The sequence below is a fragment of the Ranitomeya variabilis genome, chromosome 8, assembly GCF_051348905.1.
Source record: "Ranitomeya variabilis isolate aRanVar5 chromosome 8, aRanVar5.hap1, whole genome shotgun sequence".
Taxonomy (NCBI): Eukaryota; Metazoa; Chordata; class Amphibia; order Anura; family Dendrobatidae; genus Ranitomeya; species Ranitomeya variabilis.
The window spans coordinates 160195130-160217643 of record NC_135239.1 but is presented as its reverse complement, the minus strand read 5'-3'; the positions used below and the strand labels follow the sequence as shown (position 1 = coordinate 160217643).

General features: G+C 43.0%; 1 protein-coding gene across 3 annotated transcripts in view; it reads right to left on the bottom strand.

Annotated features, from left to right (window-relative positions):
- TAB1 (TGF-beta activated kinase 1 (MAP3K7) binding protein 1) overlaps positions 1-22514 on the bottom strand; it is an 88825-nt gene that overhangs the window by 49204 nt on the left and 17107 nt on the right. For all 3 annotated transcript variants that reach the window (XM_077278484.1, XM_077278485.1, XM_077278483.1), the window contains exons 3-5: positions 19588-19741; positions 14492-14578; positions 7725-7863 (exon numbers count right to left, since the gene is read on the bottom strand). In XM_077278484.1, the coding sequence (XP_077134599.1) occupies positions 7725-7863; positions 14492-14578; positions 19588-19741 (380 nt within the window). The remainder of the gene's footprint in view (positions 1-7724; positions 7864-14491; positions 14579-19587; positions 19742-22514) is intronic.

Genomic DNA, 22514 nt, shown 5'->3' with positions numbered 1-22514 from the left:
AATCTCGGATCCTCCACTGAAAGGGATGAAATGAGAAGGGATTCGCAGTAAAGGTAAATCCCGGCACACCGAAAATGTGAAAATAACTATAAAAAACAAATACAAACATATATCGTGTTAATGACGAGTAGAACAAACAGATTAAAAACAAAATTAAAAATAGGCTCCAGCAGGGGGAAACCTGTCCCTATAGGATGGAGATCAGGACATGACACGAAAATCAGACCCTACAAAGGGGGGAGGACTGCAACAAAAAATCTGGACAAGATATGATAATGAACTCATCCACGCACATTTGAATAACTATAGAAATGAGGCAAAACTGAGCGATTCGTTCAAACCGCTAGGGGCGACCGTGTTCAGTCTAACTATCCAGCCAGCTTCGCGCTGTGCCAGTACCTTCTTGTAGTTGCCCCCACGAGCACCCAGATGGACACAGTCGATGCCCCTGACCCTAAGCGACCCCGCGTCACAATCATGAAACAATTTGAAGTGGCGCGGTATCGTCTTCAGGAGAGAGGCATCGACTATAGTCCTGGCCGCCTGGATGTCACGTACGTGCTCCCTAGTGCGTATGCGAAGCGCCCTCGACGTAAGGCCCACATAAGTTAAAGGACAGCTGCACGTAGCATAATATATAACATTATTCGTGCTGCACGATATGTGGTGTCTGATAGAATATGTCCTAGTACCGTCGGATGATGTAAAGGAAGTAGTCCGAACGATATTAGCACAAGCCATACAATGGCCGCACTGGAAGCAACCAAGCACTGGGCCCCTAGAACCAAAGGGGTTACTGGCGGGGGGAACATAGTGACTCCGAACTAGCATGTTGTTAAGATTAGGGGACCTCTTTGCTGTCATAGAGGGGAAGTCACCCAAGACGGGGCCCAGGGAGGGTTCAGTACCCAGGATAGACCAATGCCGGGCCAGGATCTCCCTTATATTAAACCATTCATGGTTATATGTTGTAATAAATCTTATTTTTGAGTCCCCTGTCCCGGCCCTGGCCCTATGACCCGTACTGTAAAGAAGATCCCTACGGGGTGTCCTCCTGGCTCTGTCATAGCCACGCCTGACGCACCTGCGGCTGTAACCGCGTGCCTCAAAGCGGGCTTTGAGAGACACAGTCTGGGCCTGAAATTTGTCCTCTGTGGAACAGATCCGCCTCATGCTCAAGAAGTGTCCGACCGGGACGGCCCTCACTGTTGCTGGGTTATGTGCCGAATCTGCGTGCAGCAGAGAGTTAACAGCCGTCGGTTTTCTAAAGACGTCAGTCTGGACACGACGGGTATTGTCGATCTCCAGACTGACGTCAAGAAAGTCGGCATGTCCAGCATCATATTGATAGGTCAACGTGATGTTATAAGGATTATCATTAAGTTGACTCATAAAGTCCTCGAGCTGCTGTGCCGTGCCCCCCAACAAAAATAGAATGTCATCTATATATCTGAGCCAGCACAGCACATGGTCAGCGGCCTGGGCCCCCCCGTCGCCAAACAAGGATCTCTCCCAGTTGTCCACAGAGGACAAATTTCAGGCCCAGACTGTCTCTCAAAGCCCGCTTTGAGGCACGCGGTTAGAGCCGCAGGTGCGTCAGGCGTGGCTATGACAGAGCCAGGACGACACCCCGTAGGGATCTTCTTTACAGTACGGGTCATAGGGCCAGGGCCGGGACAGGGGACTCAAAAATAAGATTTATTACAACATATAACCATGAATGGTTTAATATAAGGGAGATCCTGGCCCGGCATTGGTCCATCCTCGGTACTGAACCCTCCCTGGGCCCCGTCTTGGGTGACTTCCCCTCTATGACAGCAAAGAGGTCCCCTAATCTTAACAACATGCTAGTTCGGAGTCACTATGTTCCCCCCGCCAGTAACCCCTTTGGTTCTAGGGGCCCAGTGCTTGGTTGCTTCCAGTGCGGCCATTGTATGGCTTGTGCTAATATCGTTCGGACTACTTCCTTTACATCATCCGACGGTACTAGGACATATTCTATCAGACACCACATATCGTGCAGCACGAAGAATGTTATATATTATGCTACGTGCAGCTGTCCTTTAACTTATGTGGGCCTTACGTCAAGGGAGCTTCGCATACGCACTAGGGAGCATGTACGTGACATCCAGGCGGCCAGGACTATAGTCGATGCCTCTCTCCTGAAGACGATACCGCGCCACTTCAAATTGTTTCATGATTGTGACGCGGGGTCGCTTAGGGTCAGGGGCATCGACTGTGTGCATCTGGGTGCTCGTGGGGGCAACTACAAGAAGGTACTGGCACAGCGCGAAGCTGGCTGGATAGTTAGACTGAACACAGTCGCCCCTAGCGGTTTGAACGAATCGCTCAGTTTTGCCTCATTTCTATAATTATTCAAATGTGTGTGGATGAGTTCATTATCATATCTTGTCCAGATTTTTTGTTGCAGTCCTCCCCCCTTTGTAGGGTCTGATTTTCGTGTCATGTCCTGATCTAAATCCTATAGGGACAGGTTTCCCCCTGCTGGAGCCTATTTTTAATTTTGTTTTTAATCTGTTTGTTCTACTCGTCATTAACACGATATATGTTTGTATTTGTTTTTTATAGTTATTTTCACATTTTCGGTGTGCCGGGATTCACCTTTACTGCGAATCCCTTCTCATTTCATCCCTTTCAGTGGAGGATCCGAGATTTACGCCCACAAGGAGAGACAGAATGCACTTTGTAATATTATTCAGAAGATGCTGTATTTGTTATATGTAATACCTCATACATCTTATGATGCTATCTGTCTCTATCCTTCAGTTGACTGTCTTCTGTGTATGTGCGGGGGTGTTATGCCCCGATCTATGGATCTATTATGTCACACCAGTGGGTATAGCATATTCCCGGTCCCTCCTATAATGCCTTTGGCTTGTTTAGTACCACCATTTCCCTGTACATTGGAGGCAGTGCGCGTGCGTCGGCCTGACCTGCCGGTTCCTGCCCCAGAGCGGCGTCAGTATTGCCTCCCACGTGTGACCGGGGCTTTTCCCCGCTCACACGCTGTGACGCCGCTTCTGGTCGCAGGACCTGCGGTCCGATCCGCGCATGCGCCGCCTCTGCCGCCTACTATTGGCCGCCTCTCAGCATGTGAGACGTCACATGCTCTGAGTCCGGCCCATATTAAGGTCCTTCCCGGCTCTGTCATCCATCCCCTTGAGAAAGCAGCTAACTACTCAAGCGAAACGCGCGTCGGGGGTCGTTCCACCTTGGTCCCAGCTCGGTGTCCTGGTTTGCCCACCTCATTTGCGGTAAGCACACCCCGTATTGCCTACTAGTAGTGACTTTGTGTCACTTCATTGCACTTTGTATTTAGGTGGTGTCTTGCGGCTTTATACATTACTAGCTGAAGAGCCCGGCGTTGCCTGGGCATAGTAAATATCTGTGGTTAGTTATAGCACCTCACTTCTCTTATTTTCCCATCACGCCTCTCATTTTCCCCATCACATCTTTCATTTCCCCCCTCACATCTCTCATTTGCTCCCTCACACCTCTCATTTTCCCCCTCACTCCTCTTATTTTCCCCCTCACTCCTCTCATTCCCCCCTAACACTTGTCATTTCGACCTCACATCTGTCATTTTCCGATCACTCCACTATTTTCCCTCACTCCTCTCATTTTGCACTCACACCTTTTCATTGCATTTCATGGCACATTTACATAACGTATCCCCTCCTCCTCCACGAAAAACAAACATCCCCCTTGTTAGGATAAGTGATAATTTGCTAACAGCTGGCATTCCCATTGCAAGGACCCCCAGCAATCCCAACAGCGGGGCCCTGAAGCTCCATTTTGGATGGAGAAGAGTTGCACATGCTTGGTCTCCGCTCCATTCATTGTCTATGGGACTGCAGAGGAAAGCAGAGCGCTGTACTTAATGGGGGGGCGTAACAACTCTTTAAAGGAGTTGCCAACTATTTCTTAATAGCTAAAGTTAAAAAAAAACAAAAACATACAGTACTTACTTCCAGCAATGGACAAATCCTGTTACGGCCGGTGTTTATAATGCCGATGTTAATCACAAGTTCTATTTATTAGAAGACAACTTCTCCTCGGATATTTGGGGCACCTTGGGTGCCTTTAATTTACTGTATGCTTCATGTGTAAATTACAGCAAATCCTCTAAAAAATGTTCACTTTTTTAAAATGCCGGTGTTCAGTAAAAAAGGACAAAAAAGTCAAAAGTTGTGTGCAAGTAGACCTTACACAAAAATATTAGGCTTTATAAAGCCACAATTATGGCACATGATCCTTCATTAAGTATTCATGGTCGAATTCTTTTTCAGGTCCTTATAGAGCCAAGATTACTAATAACGACACCTTATTTTTTCGGACACACGTAAAACAAGAACAATACATGTGGAAAAAGAGGAAAGTACCCAGGTGTCTGCCATGTAGAGAACGGCTAATGTTTTATTACAGAAGCGATGGTGTCAGCGGCTGTAATGAAGGATCATTGACCAAATAACCAAGTGATAAATGGAAACCACTGAGGTCTGACTACTGGGACGTTCACAATGTTAGAATTTGGGACACCTATCCCTCTTTGCCCCATCACTGGTAATACGGGGCAGTGGTTGAGCGTGCACACTGCTGATCATACAACGCTTTGTGAGTTATGGATGCTTATTTGGACCAAATCCTGCATTAAAGAAGTTGGTAGCGATGATCAAAAGATTTGCAGGACCCTGATCCTGTGGCCCTATTGGTAGTCCATGGCCACTGGACCGGAGCATTGCCAGAATCCCTGGTGCCCCCTTTGATTGGTTGGCCCAGGGTGATGTCATGTGGACTGCAACAATGACGCAGTGCTAGACCTACAAATCACAGGACGCGTCGGGGAGGGAGGATAGGAGGAGGTTTGCAGGACTCTGGTCTTGCAGCCACCGACTACCGACGTGGCCGCCTGACCAAGGACCTGTGAATCTTTTAATCATCTCTAGAGGCTGGCCATTTTATCAGATGTGTTGAGGACATGATTTTGGTGCACTTCAGTAAGTATTAGTATTCTATTAGTATATAGCAGTCTCCTCCTGCGCTGGTTACTGCAGCCTCCCTCACATCGCACAGCTCTCCTGTACACTAAATAGCTAACGATTCAGGAGCAAGCGAGGAGCATGGAAACGTTCTGATTTCTCTTTCCAGTCCATCATTATGGGAGCAGCCATTACGACTCAGCTTTTAAAGTGACGTGCTTTACAGCAGCCACGTCAATAGGAATCACTGGTCTGTAGATGTTCACGGACTTGTTCTAGGCATGCCCTGTGATCTGTGCAGATGTTACTGTGCAGAGAGGGTTGACGCTCCCTATAGTGAATGTTGGCTCTTGTGTTGTTAATATAGAAGGTGTCATTTATATATTACTGTTATGGAAAATAATACAAAAATAAAATCACAAATATTATTAAAATATATTCAACATAAAATAGTTTGTATTAAAAGGAGCCGAAAACTATCTTAGCTGCTGCTGTTAAGTAACATTTCATTAAGAAAGCACTGGAATCAGCATGTCTGTCACTAGTTTATGCCCCTCGCAGGCAGAGCAGCATGAAAATGAAATAAATTCTCTATAAAGGGTTAAATTAGAAGAATGAATATTAGTAGCAGCAAAACCACATGTATTAACCTGTGCTGCACAAGGTGATAGAAGTAGAACATTTTCCACAATTATGGCGAAGTCTAGCAGGGAAAACATGATGTGTGTGCTCTGCTGTTCATATACACAGACCATACAATGGTGACAGTCTATAAATAACATATATACAACCCCTGACAAAAATTATGGAATCACCGGCCTTGGAGGATGTTCATTCAGTTGTTTAATTTTGTAGAAAAAAAATCAGATCACAGACATGGCACAAAACTAAAGTCATTTCAAATGGCAACTTTCTGGCTTTAACAAACACTAAAAGAAATCAAGAACAAAAAATGTGGTAGTCAGTAATGGTTACTTTTTTTAACCATGCATAGGGAAAAAATTATGGAGTCACTCAATTCTGAGGAAAAAATTATGGAATCATGAAAACCAAAACAAAAAAAAAACCCACTCTAACATATCACTAGTATTTTGTTGCACCTCCTCTGGCTTTTATAACAGCTTGCCATCTCTGAGACATGGACTTAATGAGTGTCACACAGGACTCTTCATCAATCTGGCTCCAACTTTCTCTGATTGCTGTTGCCAGATCAGCTTTGCAGGTTGGAGCTTTGTCATGGACCATTTTCTTCAACTTCCACCAAAGATTTTCAATTGGATTGAGATCCGGACTATTTGCAGGCCATGACATTGACCTTATGTGTCTTTTTTCAAGGAATGTTTTCACAATTTTTGCTCTATGGCAGGATGCATTATCATCCTGAAAAATTATTTAATCATCCACAAACATCCTTTCAATTGATGGGATAAAAAAAAGTGTCCAAAATATCAACATAAACTTGTGCATTTATTGAAGATGTAATGACAGCCATCTCTCCACTGCCTTTACCTGACATGCAGCCCCATATCATCAATGACTGTGGAAATTTGCATGTTCTCTTCAGTCAGTCATCTTTATAAATCTCATTGGAACTGCACCAAACAAAAGTTCCAGCATCATCACCTTGCCCAATGCAGATTCGCTATTCATCACTGAATATGACTTTCATCCAGTCATCCACAGTCCACGATTGCTTTTACTTAGTTCATTGTAAACTTGTTTTTTGCTGTTTAGGTGTTAATGATGGCTTTCATTTAGCTTTTCTGTATGTAAATCCCATTTCCTTTAGGTGGTTTCTTACAGTTCAGTCACAGACGTTGACTCCAGTTTCCACCTATTCGTTCCTCATTTGTTCTGTTGTGCATTTCCTGTTTTGGAGACATATTGATATAAGTTTCTAGTCTTGATGCTTTGATGTCTTCCTTGGTCTACCAGTATGTTTGCCTTTAACAACCTTCCCATGGTGTTTGTATTTGGTCCAGATTTCGGACACAGCTGACTGTGAGCAACCAACATCTTTTGTAACATTGTGTGCTGATTTACCCTCTTTTAAGAGTTTGATAATCCTCTCCTATGATTCAATTGACATCTCTCCTGTTGGAGCCCTGATTCATGTCAGTCCACTTGGTATAACAGCTCTCCAAGGTGTGATCACTCCTTTTTATATGCAGACTAATAAGCAGATCTAATTTGATGCAGGTGTTAGCTTTGGGAATGAAAATTTACAGGGTGATTCCATAATTTTTTCCCTCATAATTGAGTGACTCCATAATTTTTCCCCTATGCTTGGTTAAAAAAGTAACCATTACTGACTACCACATTTCTTGTTCCTGATTTCTTTTAGTGTTTCTGAAAGCCAGAAAGTTGTCATTTGAAATGACTTTAGTTTTGTGCCATGTCTGTGATCTGCTTTTTTTCTACAAAATTAAACAACTGAAAGAACATCCTCCAACGCCCGTGATTCCAGAATTTTTGCCAAGGGTTGTACATGGCCATGCACAGAACACACAGATCGTGTCCTCAGCACCCTGGCTACAGGGAATCCCTGGCCTGCAGACAATGTCACTTACACCATAGCTTACATTGGGCATAGGGTCTGCACAGTCTAAGAAATAAAACCCATAAAACTATTGGTGTGAATTCAGAAAGCATAAACCTCTTATAAAGAAATGTGCCGGCGTCTGCAACATTACAATATCTGATAAGAGTTACTGCGTTACATACCGACATTAGCCACGTAAAGTTTGTTGTTCACAATTAACACCACGATGACCATTGCGCCCCCATAAATCTCCTTTTCTAGGCTGGTTAGTCGGTCTACAATTTTCTGGTACTGGCTAGGAAGCTGCTGAAGTACCGCACCCTACAGCACACAGAGAAGAAAGGGTAAATGGGGAGGAGAGGACGCAATTAATATACTGACAATATTTTATGTACACTAATGTTTTCAATTACTTCCATGCTGAAATATATGGACATTAGCATGTTACCGATAACTGGCAGATAAATACTTTACAATGAAAGACAACTATGAGCAGACGATGTTAACGCTTTTTTTTACAATGATCTTTCAGAGTAAACAGGCGGCCGAACATATAAAAGGTGAAAAATGCTTGTTTGTAGGGTGAGATGATCTTCTCTGCAGCACAAAAGATCGTTGTGGGCGGTGTCTTATCCTGTGTATAAACAGGACTGAAGCTGCCATGAACCATAGCAGAGTATGTGCACTGAGCGAGCCATGACACATCGCTCCGTGCTCGCCGGTCACTGCCGTCTGCCTGTGTATACAGGATATTAAACCATGGCTGATCAGTAGAGGTTTACCGATCTGTGGTCTTTAGGCTGTGTTCACACACTGCGTTTTGCTATGTTTTTAATGCAAATTTTAAGCTGCGTTTAAGGCTATGTGCACACGTCAGGATTTCCTGCAGAAATTTCCTGAACAAAACCGGACATTTTCTGCAAGAAATCCGCATGCGTTTTTTTTGCGTTTTTTGCAGATTTTTTGCGTTTTTTTCCAGAGGTTCCCAATGCAATGATATAGTGGGAAATCCGCAAAAAATCAGCAAAATTAATGAACATGCTGCGTTTTTTTCGCGGAAAAAACATATGCACAAAAATTGCGGAATGCATTATAAATGATGGGATGCATATGTATGCATTTTTTAAGCGTTTTTATTGCGGTTTTATAGCGAAAAAAAATCCTGAACGTGTGCACATAGCCTTACACTACCAGCAAAGCCTATGATAGATCAGAAATCTCATGCACACACGTTTTTTTTTTTTTTTAAACTGCAGCATGTCACTTTTAACATTTTTGTAGCGTTTTTTTTTACCCATAGAAAGCAATGAGTAAACGCACAAAATTCAGGTATCCTTTTGCGGCTTTTTTTTGTGCAAAAACCTAAGGAAGCTGCATCATGTATTTTGGGGGGCACTTACCTTTATCAGCATGCACAAAAGACAACAAAAACACAGCAAAACCTCAATAGTCATTGAACTTTTATACTTTGTTGCAGATTAATAAGAACTTATGTGTCCTAATAAATTTGGTACTGAGCAAATTATCTCAACCTCCAAACTATCCTTGTCTTCCGGAAGCGCCAAGAAAGGAATTTTTTTTTTCTCTAACCATTGTATTCACATGCAATCCTTGGATCAAGGCTGGCATAGTTCCTGCAATAGTGCTGCATACCGGAATATTATAAGGTGTGGATCCATCATACAGATCAATTAAATGTACATACAAGACATCCAAAGGGTGAGTGCAACAATATATATTTCTTGCTGTGAATATACACCTACACTTAGACTCTGCGCCCCTTGTCTCCTCTTTTATATCTCCTTCCGATATCCTTGTGATACTTAGTTGCAGGAGATTTCACTGCTTTATAAAAGGTGATCTTTTAGAAGATATTTTGAATGATAATGGTGTTTCCAAATACAGCACTATAAGCAGCTTCGGTATTCAGTATTCAAATTAAAAATGTAAATATCATGTCACTGAATGACAAGCTTAGGCCTATAATGCTATGGCCTAGTTGTTGTAGTGCTCTTCTGCTAGCATAGCTATGACAATTTTTACACTAGCTTGAGATCGATATCTAGATTCACCTGAAATGTGGTTTTAATAGAGCATGGCTAAGCACTGTACAGCCACATATGGGGTATTTCTACAGTCAACAGAAATTGTGAGACAAATTTTGGTGCCATTTTTCCCCTTTCACAGTCTGAAAATGTAAAGCTGGGGCTAACACACTGTTTTGGTGGTAAAAATGTAATTTTTTTTCTTCACTGCCCAATGGTATAAAATCCTGTGACCCACCGGTGGTGTTAATATGATCACTTCACCCCTAGATGAATTCATTGAGAGGTGTAGTTTATAAAATGGGGTCCCTTATGGGGGGTTCTGCTGTTCTGGCACCTCAGGGGCTCTGTCAATGTGACATGGCACCCTCAAACCATTACAGCAAAATCTGCACTGTAATATAGCGCTACTTCCCTTCTGAGCTTCGCACTGCGCCTCAAAAGTAGTTTTCGACCACATATGGGGTATCGGTGAACTAGGAGAAATTGCACAACAAATTTGGGGATCCATTTTTTCCTGTTACCCTTGTGAAAATACAAAATTTGGGGCTAAAAATACATTTTTGTGGGAAAAATGTGATTTTTCTTATTTTCACAGATCATCGTTATAAACTTCTGTGAAGCACCTGGAGTTTTAAGGTACCGTATATACTCGAGTATAAGCCGAGATTTTCAGCCCAAATTTTTGGGCTGAAAGTGCCCCTCTCGGCTTATACTCGAGTCATGATCGGCGGTGGGGTCGGCGGGTGAGGGGAGAGAGGACTGTCGCATACTCACCTAGTCCCGGCGCTCCCCCTGCCCGTCCCACGGTCTTCGGTGCCGCAGCTCTTCCCCTGTTCAGCGGTCACGTGGGACCGCTCATTAAAGTTATGAATATGGACTCCACTCCCATAGGGGTGGAGCCGCATATTCATTCCTCTAATCAGCGGTAGCGGTGACCGCTGACAGAGGAAGAGGCTACGGCACCCGGAGACCAGCTGTCCGGGATAAGGAGCCAGGGACGCCGGGAGCAGGTAAGTATGTCATAGTTACCTGTCCACGTTCCACACGCCGGGCGCCGCTCCGTCTTCCCGTCCTCTTGGTCTGACTGAGCAGGTCAGAGGGCGCGATGACGTACTAGTGTGCGCGCTGCCCTCTGCCTGAACAGTCAGTGCGGAGAGACGCCGAGACGGGACGCTAAGGAGCTGCGGGCAGCAAGAGAGGTGAGTATGTCATTTTTTTTTTTAATTGCAGCAGCAGCATTATATATGGCACAGATTTATATGGAGCATCTATGGGGCAATAATGAACGGTGCAGAGCATTATATATGGCACAGCTTTCTGTGGAGCATCTATGGGACCATAATGAACGGTGCAGAGAATTCTATATGGCACAGCTATATATGGATCATCTATGGGGCCATACTGAACGGTGCAGAGCATTATATATGGCACAGCTTTCTGTGGAGCATCTATGGGGCCACAATGAACGGTGCAGAGCATTCTATATGGCACAGCTATATATGGATCATCTATGGGACCATACTGAACGGTGAAGAGCATTATATATGGCACAGCTTTCTATGGAGCATCTATGGGACCATAATGAATGCAGAGCATTATATATGGCACAGCTATCTATGGAGCATCTATGGGACCATAATGAACGGTGCAGAGCATTATATATGGCACAGCTTTATGTGGAGCATCTATGGGGCCATAAGGAACGGTGCAGGGCATTATATATGGCACAGCTTTATGTGGAGCATCTATGGGACCATAATGAACGATGCAGAGCATTATATATGGCACAGATTTATGTGGAGCATCTATGGGACCATAATGAACGGTGCAGAGCATTATATATGGCACAGCTTTATATGGAGCATCTATGGGGCCATACTGAACGGTGCAGAGCATTATATATGGCACAGCTTTCTGTGGAGCATCTACGGGGCCATACTGAACGGTGCAGAGCATTATATATGGCACAGCTTTCTATGGAGCATCTATGGGACCATAATGAACGGTGCAGAGCATTATATATGGGGCACAGCTTTCTATGGAGCATCTATGGGGCCATAATGAACGGTGCAGAGCATTATATATGGCACAGCTTTCTATGGAGCATCTATGGGACCATAATGAACGGTGCAGAGCATTATATATGGCACAGCTTTCTATGGAGCATCTATGGGACCATAATGAACGGTGCAGAGCATTATATATGGGGCACAGCTTTCTATGGAGCATCTATGGGACCATACTGAACGGTGCAGAGCATTATATATATGGCACAGCTTTCTGTGGAGCATCTACGGGGCCATACTGAACGGTGCAGAGCATTATATATGGCACAGCTTTCTATGGAACATCTATGGGACCATAATGAACGGTGCAGAGCATTATATATGGGGCACAGCTTTCTATGGAGCATCTATGGGGCCATAATGAACGGTGCAGAGCATTATATATGGCACAGCTTTCTATGGAGCATCTATGGGGCCATAATGAACGGTGCAGAGCATTATATATGGCACAGCTTTCTATGGAGCATCTATGGGGCCATAATGAACGGTGCAGAGCATTATATATGGTGTTGTGAATTCTGCTTTTGGGCTCCCTCCGGTGGTTGTAGGTGGTAATGCAGTTGCCCCTGAGTTGCAGCCCTGGTCAGGTGTATCTGCTGATTGCAGTTCTGACTGGGGTATTTAGGCGTGCAGGATTCATTTGTCCTTGCCAGTTGTCAATTGTTCTTGGGAGGTTATGGACCTCTGCCTGGTTCCTCCTGCCTTTCTGCCAAATCAGCAAAGATAAGTGTCTGGGTTTTTTTTCCTGTGGCACACATGCAGTGTGCTTCACAATTCAGTGCTATTCTTTGTGTTTTCTTGTCCAGCTTCGATTGTGTCAGTATTTTCTCAGTCTTGTTGGATTCTCTGGAGTGGCAGATATACATTCCATGTCTTTAGTTAGATTGTGGAACTTTTTGTATTATCTGCTGTGGATATTTTTGGAAGGGTTTTAATACTGACCGCCTAGTAATCTGTCCTATCCTTTCCTATTTAGCTAGAGTGGCCTCTTTCGCTAAATCCTGTTTCTACCTGCGTGTGTCTATTCTTCTCCTACTCACAGTCATTATTCGTAGGGGGCTGCCTATCCTTTGGGGGTCTGCTGTGAGGCAAGGTAGCATTCCTATTTCCCTCTATAGGGGTATTTAGTCCTCCGGCTGTGTCGAGGTGTCTAGGTTCGTGTTAGGCACACCCCACGGCTACTTCTAGTTGCGGTGTTAGTTCAGGATTGCGGTCAGTACAGGTTCCACTGACTCCAGAGAAAGTTTCATGCGGCTCCAAGGTCACCGGATCATAACAGTATGGCACAGCTTTATGTGGAGCATCTATGGGACCATAATGAACGGTGCAGAGCATTATATATGGCACAGCTTTATGTGGAGCATCTATGGGACCATAATGAACGGTGCAGAGCATTATATATGGCACAGCTTTATGTGGAGCATCTATGGGACCATAATGAACGGTGCAGAGCATTATATATGGCACAGCTTTATGTGGAGCATCTATGGGACCATAATGAACGGTGCAGAGCATTATATATGGCACAGCTTTATGTGGAGCATCTATGGGGCCATACTGAACGGTGCAGAGCATTATATATGGCACAGCTTTATGTGGAGCATCTATGGGGCCATAATGACCAGTGCAGAGCATTATATATGGCACAGCTTTCTGTGGAGCATCTATGGGGCCATAATGAACGGTGCAGAGCATTATATGTGGCACAGCTTCATATGGAGCATCTATGGGGCCATAATGAACGGTATGGAGCATCTATTTTTATTTTTTAAATTCACCGGTAGCTGCTGCATTTTCCACCCTAGGCTTATACTCGAGTCAATAAGGTTTCCCAGTTTTTTGTGGCAAAATTAGGGGGGTCGGCTTATACTCGAGTATATACGGTACTCAATACACATCTAGATAAGTTCCGAGGGGTCTAATTTCCAAAATGTTGTCACTTGTGGGGGGGTTTCCACTGTTTAGGTACATTAGGGGCTCTCCAAATGTGACATGGCGTCCACTAATTATTTCAGCATATTTTACATTCAAAAAGTCAAAATGACGCCTTTTCTAGTTTTCCCCATATATGGATTATCAGCAAGCTCAGGGGAAATTGCATCATGCAATTTCTCCAATTACCTTAAGGAACATAAAAATAATTTGGTCTAAATGGTAATTTTTTGTGAAAAAAAGGTAAATTGTTTATTTTTTCCTTCTACATTCCATTAATTCCTGTGAAGCACCTGAAGGGTTAATAAACTTTTTGAATGTGGTTTTGGAGCACCTTGAGGGGTGCAGTTTTTAGAATGGTGTCACTTTTGGGTATTTTCTGTCATACAAGCCCCCTCAAATTCACTTCAAATGTAATGTGGTCCACAAAAAAATGGTTTTGTAAATTTTGTTGTAAAAATGAGAAATCGCTGGACAAAAACTTTTAACCCTTATAAACTACCTAACTAAAAAAAAAAAATGTTTAAAAAAATTGCGGTGACGTAAAGTAACCTCAAAGTGACAGTGGTCAGAATTGAAAAAATTGGTCTGATTGGGAAGGTGAAAACAGGCTTCAGGGTGAAGTGGTTCAACTAATGTGTATAGCCATCTACCTGAAGAATGAAGACAGGTTATGGCAGTTTTAAATGACCCTCGCCGTATGTAAATAATGCTGCATAAACTATACACAAATTGGCCAACAGAACTCGAGAATTTGTAGCTAGAAATGTGTTAACTTTGTTATTAAACTAATCACAGACACAGATTGCTCGAAGGGTCGAGCAACCTACTGAAATATTTCTGAATGTATCAATAAAATACCTGGAAAATAAACGTCTGCCCTATTCAGAATGAGAGACTTACCTCTGGCAGCTGAGACAGGAGGCTCGCTTTTTCTGCTAAGGAATCATCTATGGAATCAAGAAAACTTCTTTCAACCACATCAAATGCCTAAATGACACAATTAAGGAAGATGAAATGCAAGATTGCTATGCAGCCGATTACCATCACTCTTAAGTTATAATGGAAATAATCACATATACAACAATTACATAAAAGGGTATGTCAGAGGAGAGTCACCTTCTGAAGGTTCGTATGAGATTAAACAGTGTATCTAGCATCTATAATAACCCTTGTAACAAGACAGATCACATTCCCACAGACAGAACAGTAACTTAATGTGGACCTGACATTTTATTTTTCCTGAAAGGGAACTTGGATGCATAACGATGGGCATGATTAAGTGAAAGGTACCATTACATTAAAATCATAGTTCTATTAAGTGCTGAGGTCTGGAACAATGCCTGCTTGGCAGCTTTCCTAGGTATTCCCATTGCCAGTTGATTGACAGATCTGTTCTTTATTTCTGCATAGTGAGAGATCTGTCAATCAAACGGACAGGCCAAGAGGTTCAGGAGGGGAGCTGCCATGTAGAAGCCATTTCCCGAGCTTACAACTTGTTAAAACTATGATTTCTTGAAAGCACTGAAGCATTTTACAGCATAGTTTGATGTATTCAGGACACCAAACACTACGATGTACTGCATGTTCTGTCTCTGCTTAAGAACGGAAATGTACAAAAATCAAAACTTATCCATCTAGTCTATCTACCCCATCATTATTGCTAACATGCACAGATTCCTCCTTCATGGATCCAAACAAACTTTATATCTAAGGCCGGTTTCACATGTTAGTGTGCCCAGCAGGGTGGTGACAGTTTTCACACGTACCAGAGACACTTACAAATGTAGACCCAGAATGGGTCTGTACACATGTCAGCGTGTTTCCACGTACCCTGTGTCCATGTGACCCACACGTAGACATGTCCATTTTTTACTGGCAGCATGGGCCGCAAAACCTCCCGCACACGGATGACACACAGGGATGTCATCTGTGTAACATTTCCCGGTGCCTGAGAAGCAGAAGTAGAGTAAGTGCTGTTGCCTGGTATCGGGTGATGAAGATGACTCATCATTCTCCTCTGCTCTGCCTGTGATCGGAGCAAGCAGGGGAGAAGCAGGGAGAATGATGAAAGTTATATTCAAGTGGTAACAATGACAGCAGGAGACGGTTGATGGGACTCCCATCTGCCTACACCTGCTGCCGCTAATAACAGTGACAGCAGGATTGGCTGATGGGAGCATTCATCAGCCGGCGCCTGTGCTATAAATAAAAAAAAAAAATCTATTGTGGGTTTCCCCTGTATTTTCTATAACCAGCCAGGCAAAACTCACTGCTGGGGGCTGCAACCCTCGGCTATCGGCTTTAGCAAAGTTGGTTATCAAGAATAGAGGGGTCCACAGGTTTTTTTTTTTATTAAATAATTAAAAAAAACAGAGTGGGGTCCCCCCCATATTTGACAACCAGCCTTGATAAAGCAGACAGCTGGGGCTTGTATTCTCAGGCTGGTAAGGAGCTATTGATATTACCCTCCAGCCTTAAAATAGCAGCCTACACCCACCCAGAAAAGGCACGTCTAATGAACTGCGGTGACCTCATCACTGACTTTTCCCATGGTGCTGCGGTCACCGCAGCTCAGCCCAATGGGAACGCAGCCTCACTGACCAGCAGTAACCACAATGATGTCACCACTGGTCTCTGATGCTGCATTCGCAGCAGCTCATTCACCAGTGGTTCTCAGCGTGGATGGTCGCATCTTGGCACCATCCAGGTTGAAAACTATTTATCCCCCAGACATGGATTATGGCATGGGACAGAATGACGGACTGGTGAGGGATATTGTTGTTTTGTTAATTTTTTATTTAATTACAAGAGACGCGGGATTCAGTAAAATTAGGCGTTAGGTGTGTATAACTGCTTGTTATTTTTAAATAAATATGTGCTTCGTTAAATTTTAAATAAAAGGAATTATTCTTCCCGTGTCTTTACTTAAAAAAAATAAATAAATATATATATATATATATATATATATATATATATATATATATATATATATATATATATATATATATATATATATATATATATATATATATATATATATATATATATATATACATATACACACACACACACATATATACATACACACACACAGTACAGACCAAAAGTTTGGTCACACCTTCTCATTTAAAGATTTTTCTGTATTAAATGTATGAAAATTGTACATTCACACTGAAGCCACTTTTTTGCTTTGATGACTGCTTTGCACACTCTTGGCATTCTCTTGGTGAGCTTCAAGAGGTAGTCACCGCGAATGGTTTTCACTTCACAGGTGTGCCGTGTCAGGTTTAATAAATGGGATCTGGTGGATACACAGCTGATAGTCCTACTGAATAGGCTGTTAGAATTTGTATTATGGCAAGAAAAAAGCAGCTAAGTAAAGACAAACGAGTGGCCATCATTATTTTAAGAAATGAAGGTCAGTGAGTCCGAAAAATTGGGAAAACTTTGAAAGTGTCCCCAAGTGCAGTGGCAAAAACCATCAAGCGCTACAAAGAAACTGGCTCACATGACAAATGCCCCAGGAAAGGAAAACCAAGAGTCACCTCTACTTCTGAGGATAAGTTTATCGGAGTCACCAGCCTCAAAAATCGCAGGTTAACAGCAGCTCAGATTAGAGACCAGGTCAATGCCACACAGAGTTCTAGCAGCAGACACATCTCTACAACAACTGTTAAGAGGAGACTTTGTGCAGCAAGCCTTCATGGTAAAATAGCTGCTAGGAAACCACTGCCAAGGACAGGCAACAAGCAGAAGAGACTTGTTTAGGCTAAAGAACACAAGGAATGGACATTAGACCAGTGGAAATCTGTGCTTTGGTCTGATGGAGTCCAAATTTGAGATCTTTGGTTCCAACCACCGTGTCTTTGTGTGATGCAGAAAAGGTGAACGGATGGACTCTACATGCCTGGTTCCCACCGTGAAGCATGGAGGAGAAGACTGTGATGGTGTGGGGGTGCTTTGCTGGTGACACTGTTGGGAATTTATTCAAAATTGAAGGCACACTGAACCAGCATGGCTACCACAGCATCTTGCAGCGGCATGCTATTCCATCCAGTTTGCGTTTAGTTGGACCATCATTTATTTTTCAACAGGACAATGACCCCAAACACACTTCCAGGCTGTGTAAGGGCTATTTGACCAAGAAGGAGAGTGATGGGGTGCTACGCTAGATGACCTGGCCTCCACAGTCACCAGACCTGAGCCCAATCGAGATGGTTTGGGGTGAGCTGGACCGCAGAGTGAAGGCAAAAAAGCCAACAAGTGCTAAGCATCTCTGGGAACTCCTTCAAGATTGTTGCAAGACCATTCCCGGGGACTACCTCTTGAAGCTCATCAAGAGAATGCCAAGAGTGTGCAAAGCAGTCATCAAAGCAAAAGGTGGCTACTTTGAAGAACCTAGACTATAAGACATAATTTCAGTTGTTTCACACTTTTTTGTTAAGTATATACTGTTATTCCACATGTGTTAATTCATAGTTTTGATGCCTTCAGTGTGAATGTACAATTTTCATAGTCATGAAAATGCAGAAAAATCTTTAAATGAGAAGGTGTTTCCAATCTTTTGGTCTGTACTATATATATATAGTAATGGATAGGTGCCTCATAGTAGCTTCTCCATTATTAAGAAGTGGGCTTGATGTCAGCAGACAATACAAAGGTGACATCAACCTCGCAAATATGGACCTCACTTGCCACCGCTACAGGGCAAGTGGGTAGAGGTGGGCAAAGCGCCAGAGGAGGCGCATCTAATAGATGTGCCTTTTCTGGGTAGCTGTGGGCTGCTATTTTTAAGCTGTAGAAGGGGCGGTCAATATCCTTGGCCCCTTCCCAGCCTGAGAATACCAGCCACCAGGTGTCTGCTTTAGCAAAGCTGTTGTTTTTTTATTATTATTATTTAAATAATTAAAAAAAAACAGAGTGGGGATCCCTCTATTCTTGATAACCAGCCTTGCTGAAGCTGACAGCTGAGGGTTGCAGCCCTCAGCTGTGAGTTTTGCCTGGCTGGTTATAGAAAATACAGGGGAACCCACACCAAATTTTTTATTTTTTTTTTATTTATAAAGCAGTCGGTGAGTGAAGAATATCCCATCAGCCGCTCCTGCTGTCACTATTATTAGCGGCAGCAGGTGTAGGCTGATGGGAGTAATGGTCTCATCAGCAGCCGCCTGCTGCCATTGTTATCACTTGAATACAACTCTCATCATTCTCCCCTGCTTGCGCTGATCACCAGCAGAGCATGGGAGAATGATGAGAGCAGTCTTTAGCACCTGGCGCCGGGGAACAGTGCTAACTGTACCGCTGCATCCTGATGCGGCACACGTGTGCCACAAGTATTACACACACGGACACTGATATAGCTGGTACCGGAAATACAAGGACGTGTGAAACCGGTCTTAGGGTATATTTACACCAGTCGATCTGTGGCTGTGAAATTACAACAAAGCGGTTACATAGAAGACGATCGAATTATAGCCTGTTTAGACAGGCACAACAGCACTTCTAAGCACAAGTGACATTCATTGTGTAGAATATTGCTGTTCTCGGCAGCACATATTCTGGTTATATTACACAGGACAATGTACTTCAGGGAACAATGATTTTTAAATAAGCTTATGATTTCAAACAGTGAAAGCATTTTGCTCATTCGCTGGTTGATTGCCAGTCCGACAAGAAAGATTGATAATCGGAAATCGACGTTCCTTGGAACATATGTGCCATCAGCCAGTGGAAATGCACCCTAAGATGCATGTTATGCCCATAAAGCATCACTATAGTGTACTTTTCCCAGTGCTGGAGTAGTGCTTCTAATATAAGGTCTCTGCCCATAGTTTTATACCTACCCGCCGTCAGTTTTACCTTCTATCAGTGCGAGTCCAGTTGGTCTTCTGCAGTTTGTGACCACAGTACAAGTGAGAACATACAGCCGCTATAGGATTAGGTGAGGAAGCTCTTAAATTAATCCTCTGCTCAGTTCAATAAAATCAACCACTAACCTGCAACAACATTCTCTGCACCTCTCCGTCCGTGACTTCGGCATGCACCTGCCCCAAGAGAAGCTCAGCTGCCAACCTCTGGCCGACAAAATTCGTGGCTCTGGTGCCGTCGTAGCCATTGAACACGCCGTAGAGATATATATTATTCTCTCCTCTGTAAAAAAGACAGCAAATGCAGCAATATTAATAGAAACTAACATCTGGCAAAGAGCAGAAAAAGGCTGCAGCTCTATCAATCTGCCCTGGGAACAGATAAATATATCCCTCTAAAAATAAAAAAGTAGATTACAAATTATGGTATCAGTAACAGGCTTTTATGTGAGTCACGATGTACAAAAGATCTACTGATCAAAGCCAGTTATTAAAGTGAACCGGTCATGTTGAACATGCTGTCAGCTTGCACACAGCGTGTAATAACGGGGGAATTACGCCACATTTATGTGTGCAAAGGACAGACTGTAATGGCTAACTATGTGCACTCAGTTCGTCACTGACAGACCCCACAGGGCTGAATACCAAGGGGAGCAAAGATGGAAATATATCACCTAGAACCAGCTGTCAGATTAGTCTAATGGTGAATTACCTTTATTTTATTTAAAAGAAATCTACCATCAGGTTTCTGCTATGTAATTTGACAGGAGCATAATGTAGGAGCGGAGATCCTGATTCCCAACAGGTCACATTGCTAATGCACTACAGGATGCAAGAAGCCTCCATGAAGAAGGTGAAGGCAGCACGGGTGCAAAATACTGAGCAATGGCCACTCACACACCTAAAAAGGAAATTCAGCAGAGTGGTCGTTTCTTTATTTCTGCTGTTTTTTTTTTCATTTTGTCTCCTTTTGCTGTGCTTTGTTTTAAAGATTTAGATGAAGGAAATACGGGTAAGGTTTAATATTTTCCCCAAAGAAATAATTTTCGATCAACATTATTGTAATCTTTATTTACCTTTTTTTTTGTAAAAAAACCCCCAATATTTTCAGAAAAAGGTTTCTATGTACCATCTATGTTTCATCACTATTTGCTGAGCTGCAATGAATGAGAGTCAGTGCATGTGCGGCCACCACCTCACTCACTGCTAGATGGATCCCAGGCAGGACGGGGATCGCGGTCCTCTAGATAGGGACAGGTCCCAGAGGATACAAGTTCTGCCTCATGGACAATTTTTATTTTGCTTTTTTCTCGCCTTCTTTCAATAGTCAAAACTTTTTTTTTTAAATTAAATTAACATAGTGAGGACTTGTTTTTTGCAGAGCAAGTTGCATTTTTTAATAACCCCATCCATTTTCCCATAGAATGTACTGAAAAGCTGAAAAAAAGTTGGGATGAAATGTTGGAAAAAAAAATGCAATTCCGACATTTGTTTTTTATTTTGACGACATACACTGTGTGATAGAAATGACCCAGAAACACGACTCTCCAGGGCAGAGCAATTACGTCAATTCCAAACTTGCATTTTTTTTTTATTTATATGGAGTAAAACTATTTGAATTTTATAAAAAAAAAATGCAAATACAGATTTTGCTCTGTGTTGCCATTTTCCATGACCTGTAACATTCTAATTTTTCTGTCGCCAGAGCAGTGAGAGGGCTTGTTTTTTTGCATAGTGAGCATGTTTTAAACTCGCATTGGATCCTACCTGTCCTGTACATGCTTTTGGCCCTGTGGAGGCATGTCTGATAAAAAGGTTACGTTCCCATCAATGATGGGCACACACAAACTGGCCAATTTGTGAGTTAACTGCTGCTGCTCTCACGTACGTATAGCAGCTTACGGCCAGAGCAGGATGTACAGAACTTGGCTTTGCATATTCTATTCCTGTCATAAGACTGCTACAGCCAATCACTGTCTGCAGCGGTGACATCCCGGTAACTGGCAGCAGTGGTCAAATGCCCGTCCACCCAGAGGAGGAAATAGCATAAAGACCGGAGTCCAGGCGGCATAAGAAGAAAAGCAATGAGAAATCAGTAATGATAGAATGTTTTTTTTCTTCCCATTTTACAGCATGTTAGGGGAAGGGATCCTAAAATACATTTTTCAGGGGTGGAGAACTCCTTTTAACTTAAATTCTAAACTTTACTTGAATATTTTTCTAATAAATATTAAGATGCTCAACTCCTCTTGATCTGAAATGTTTGCAGGAAGATAAAGCTTCTGTTTCACATAACGGGCTTCACTTTATAGTATAGATATTCTGACCATTTTAGGGAATAACTTGGCATCAATTTCACAAAATCGGCAATATACTGCAACAGCTTCTTAAGAAAAACAAACAAAAAAAGTTTATATCTGCATGTTATGCTGCAGGAACAGGTTCACACAATGTCGCTGTTGATAGGAAGAAACAAACCAGAAAACCCTTTAAAACTATATTTTATACACAAGATTCATATTCATGAAAGAGGGATTTTTGGTACTCACCATAAACTCTCTTTCTTGGAGCCTTCAATGGGGGACACAGGTAACCATGGGTGTATGCTGCTGTCATTAGGAGGTTGACACTATGCAAAAAAGCCGGATTACTCACCGGTAATGCTCTTTTAGTGAGTCCACGACAGCACCCTACTGGAGAGAGGGATCCGCCCTGCAGGAACAGGAAACCTATTGAGAAACAAAAGGGGGCGGTCCGCCTTTCCTCCTCAGTTTTGATTTCAGAGTACCCGGAGGACCGCCAGTATTAGGCAAATATCATTTATTTCATTGTTTAAACTTATTTGCTTATGATTAAAAGGATTTTACTCAAATAATATGTATTATATTATTCTAGGGAGGGATGTAAGAGGGTGCTGTCGTGGACTCACTAAAAGAGCATTACCGGTGAGTAATCCGGCTTTTTACTCTTCGCCACGACAGCACCCTACTGGAGATCTTTCAGAGACCATCACCTAGGGAGGGGACCACCGTGCTGAGGACAGTCCTGCCAAAGTC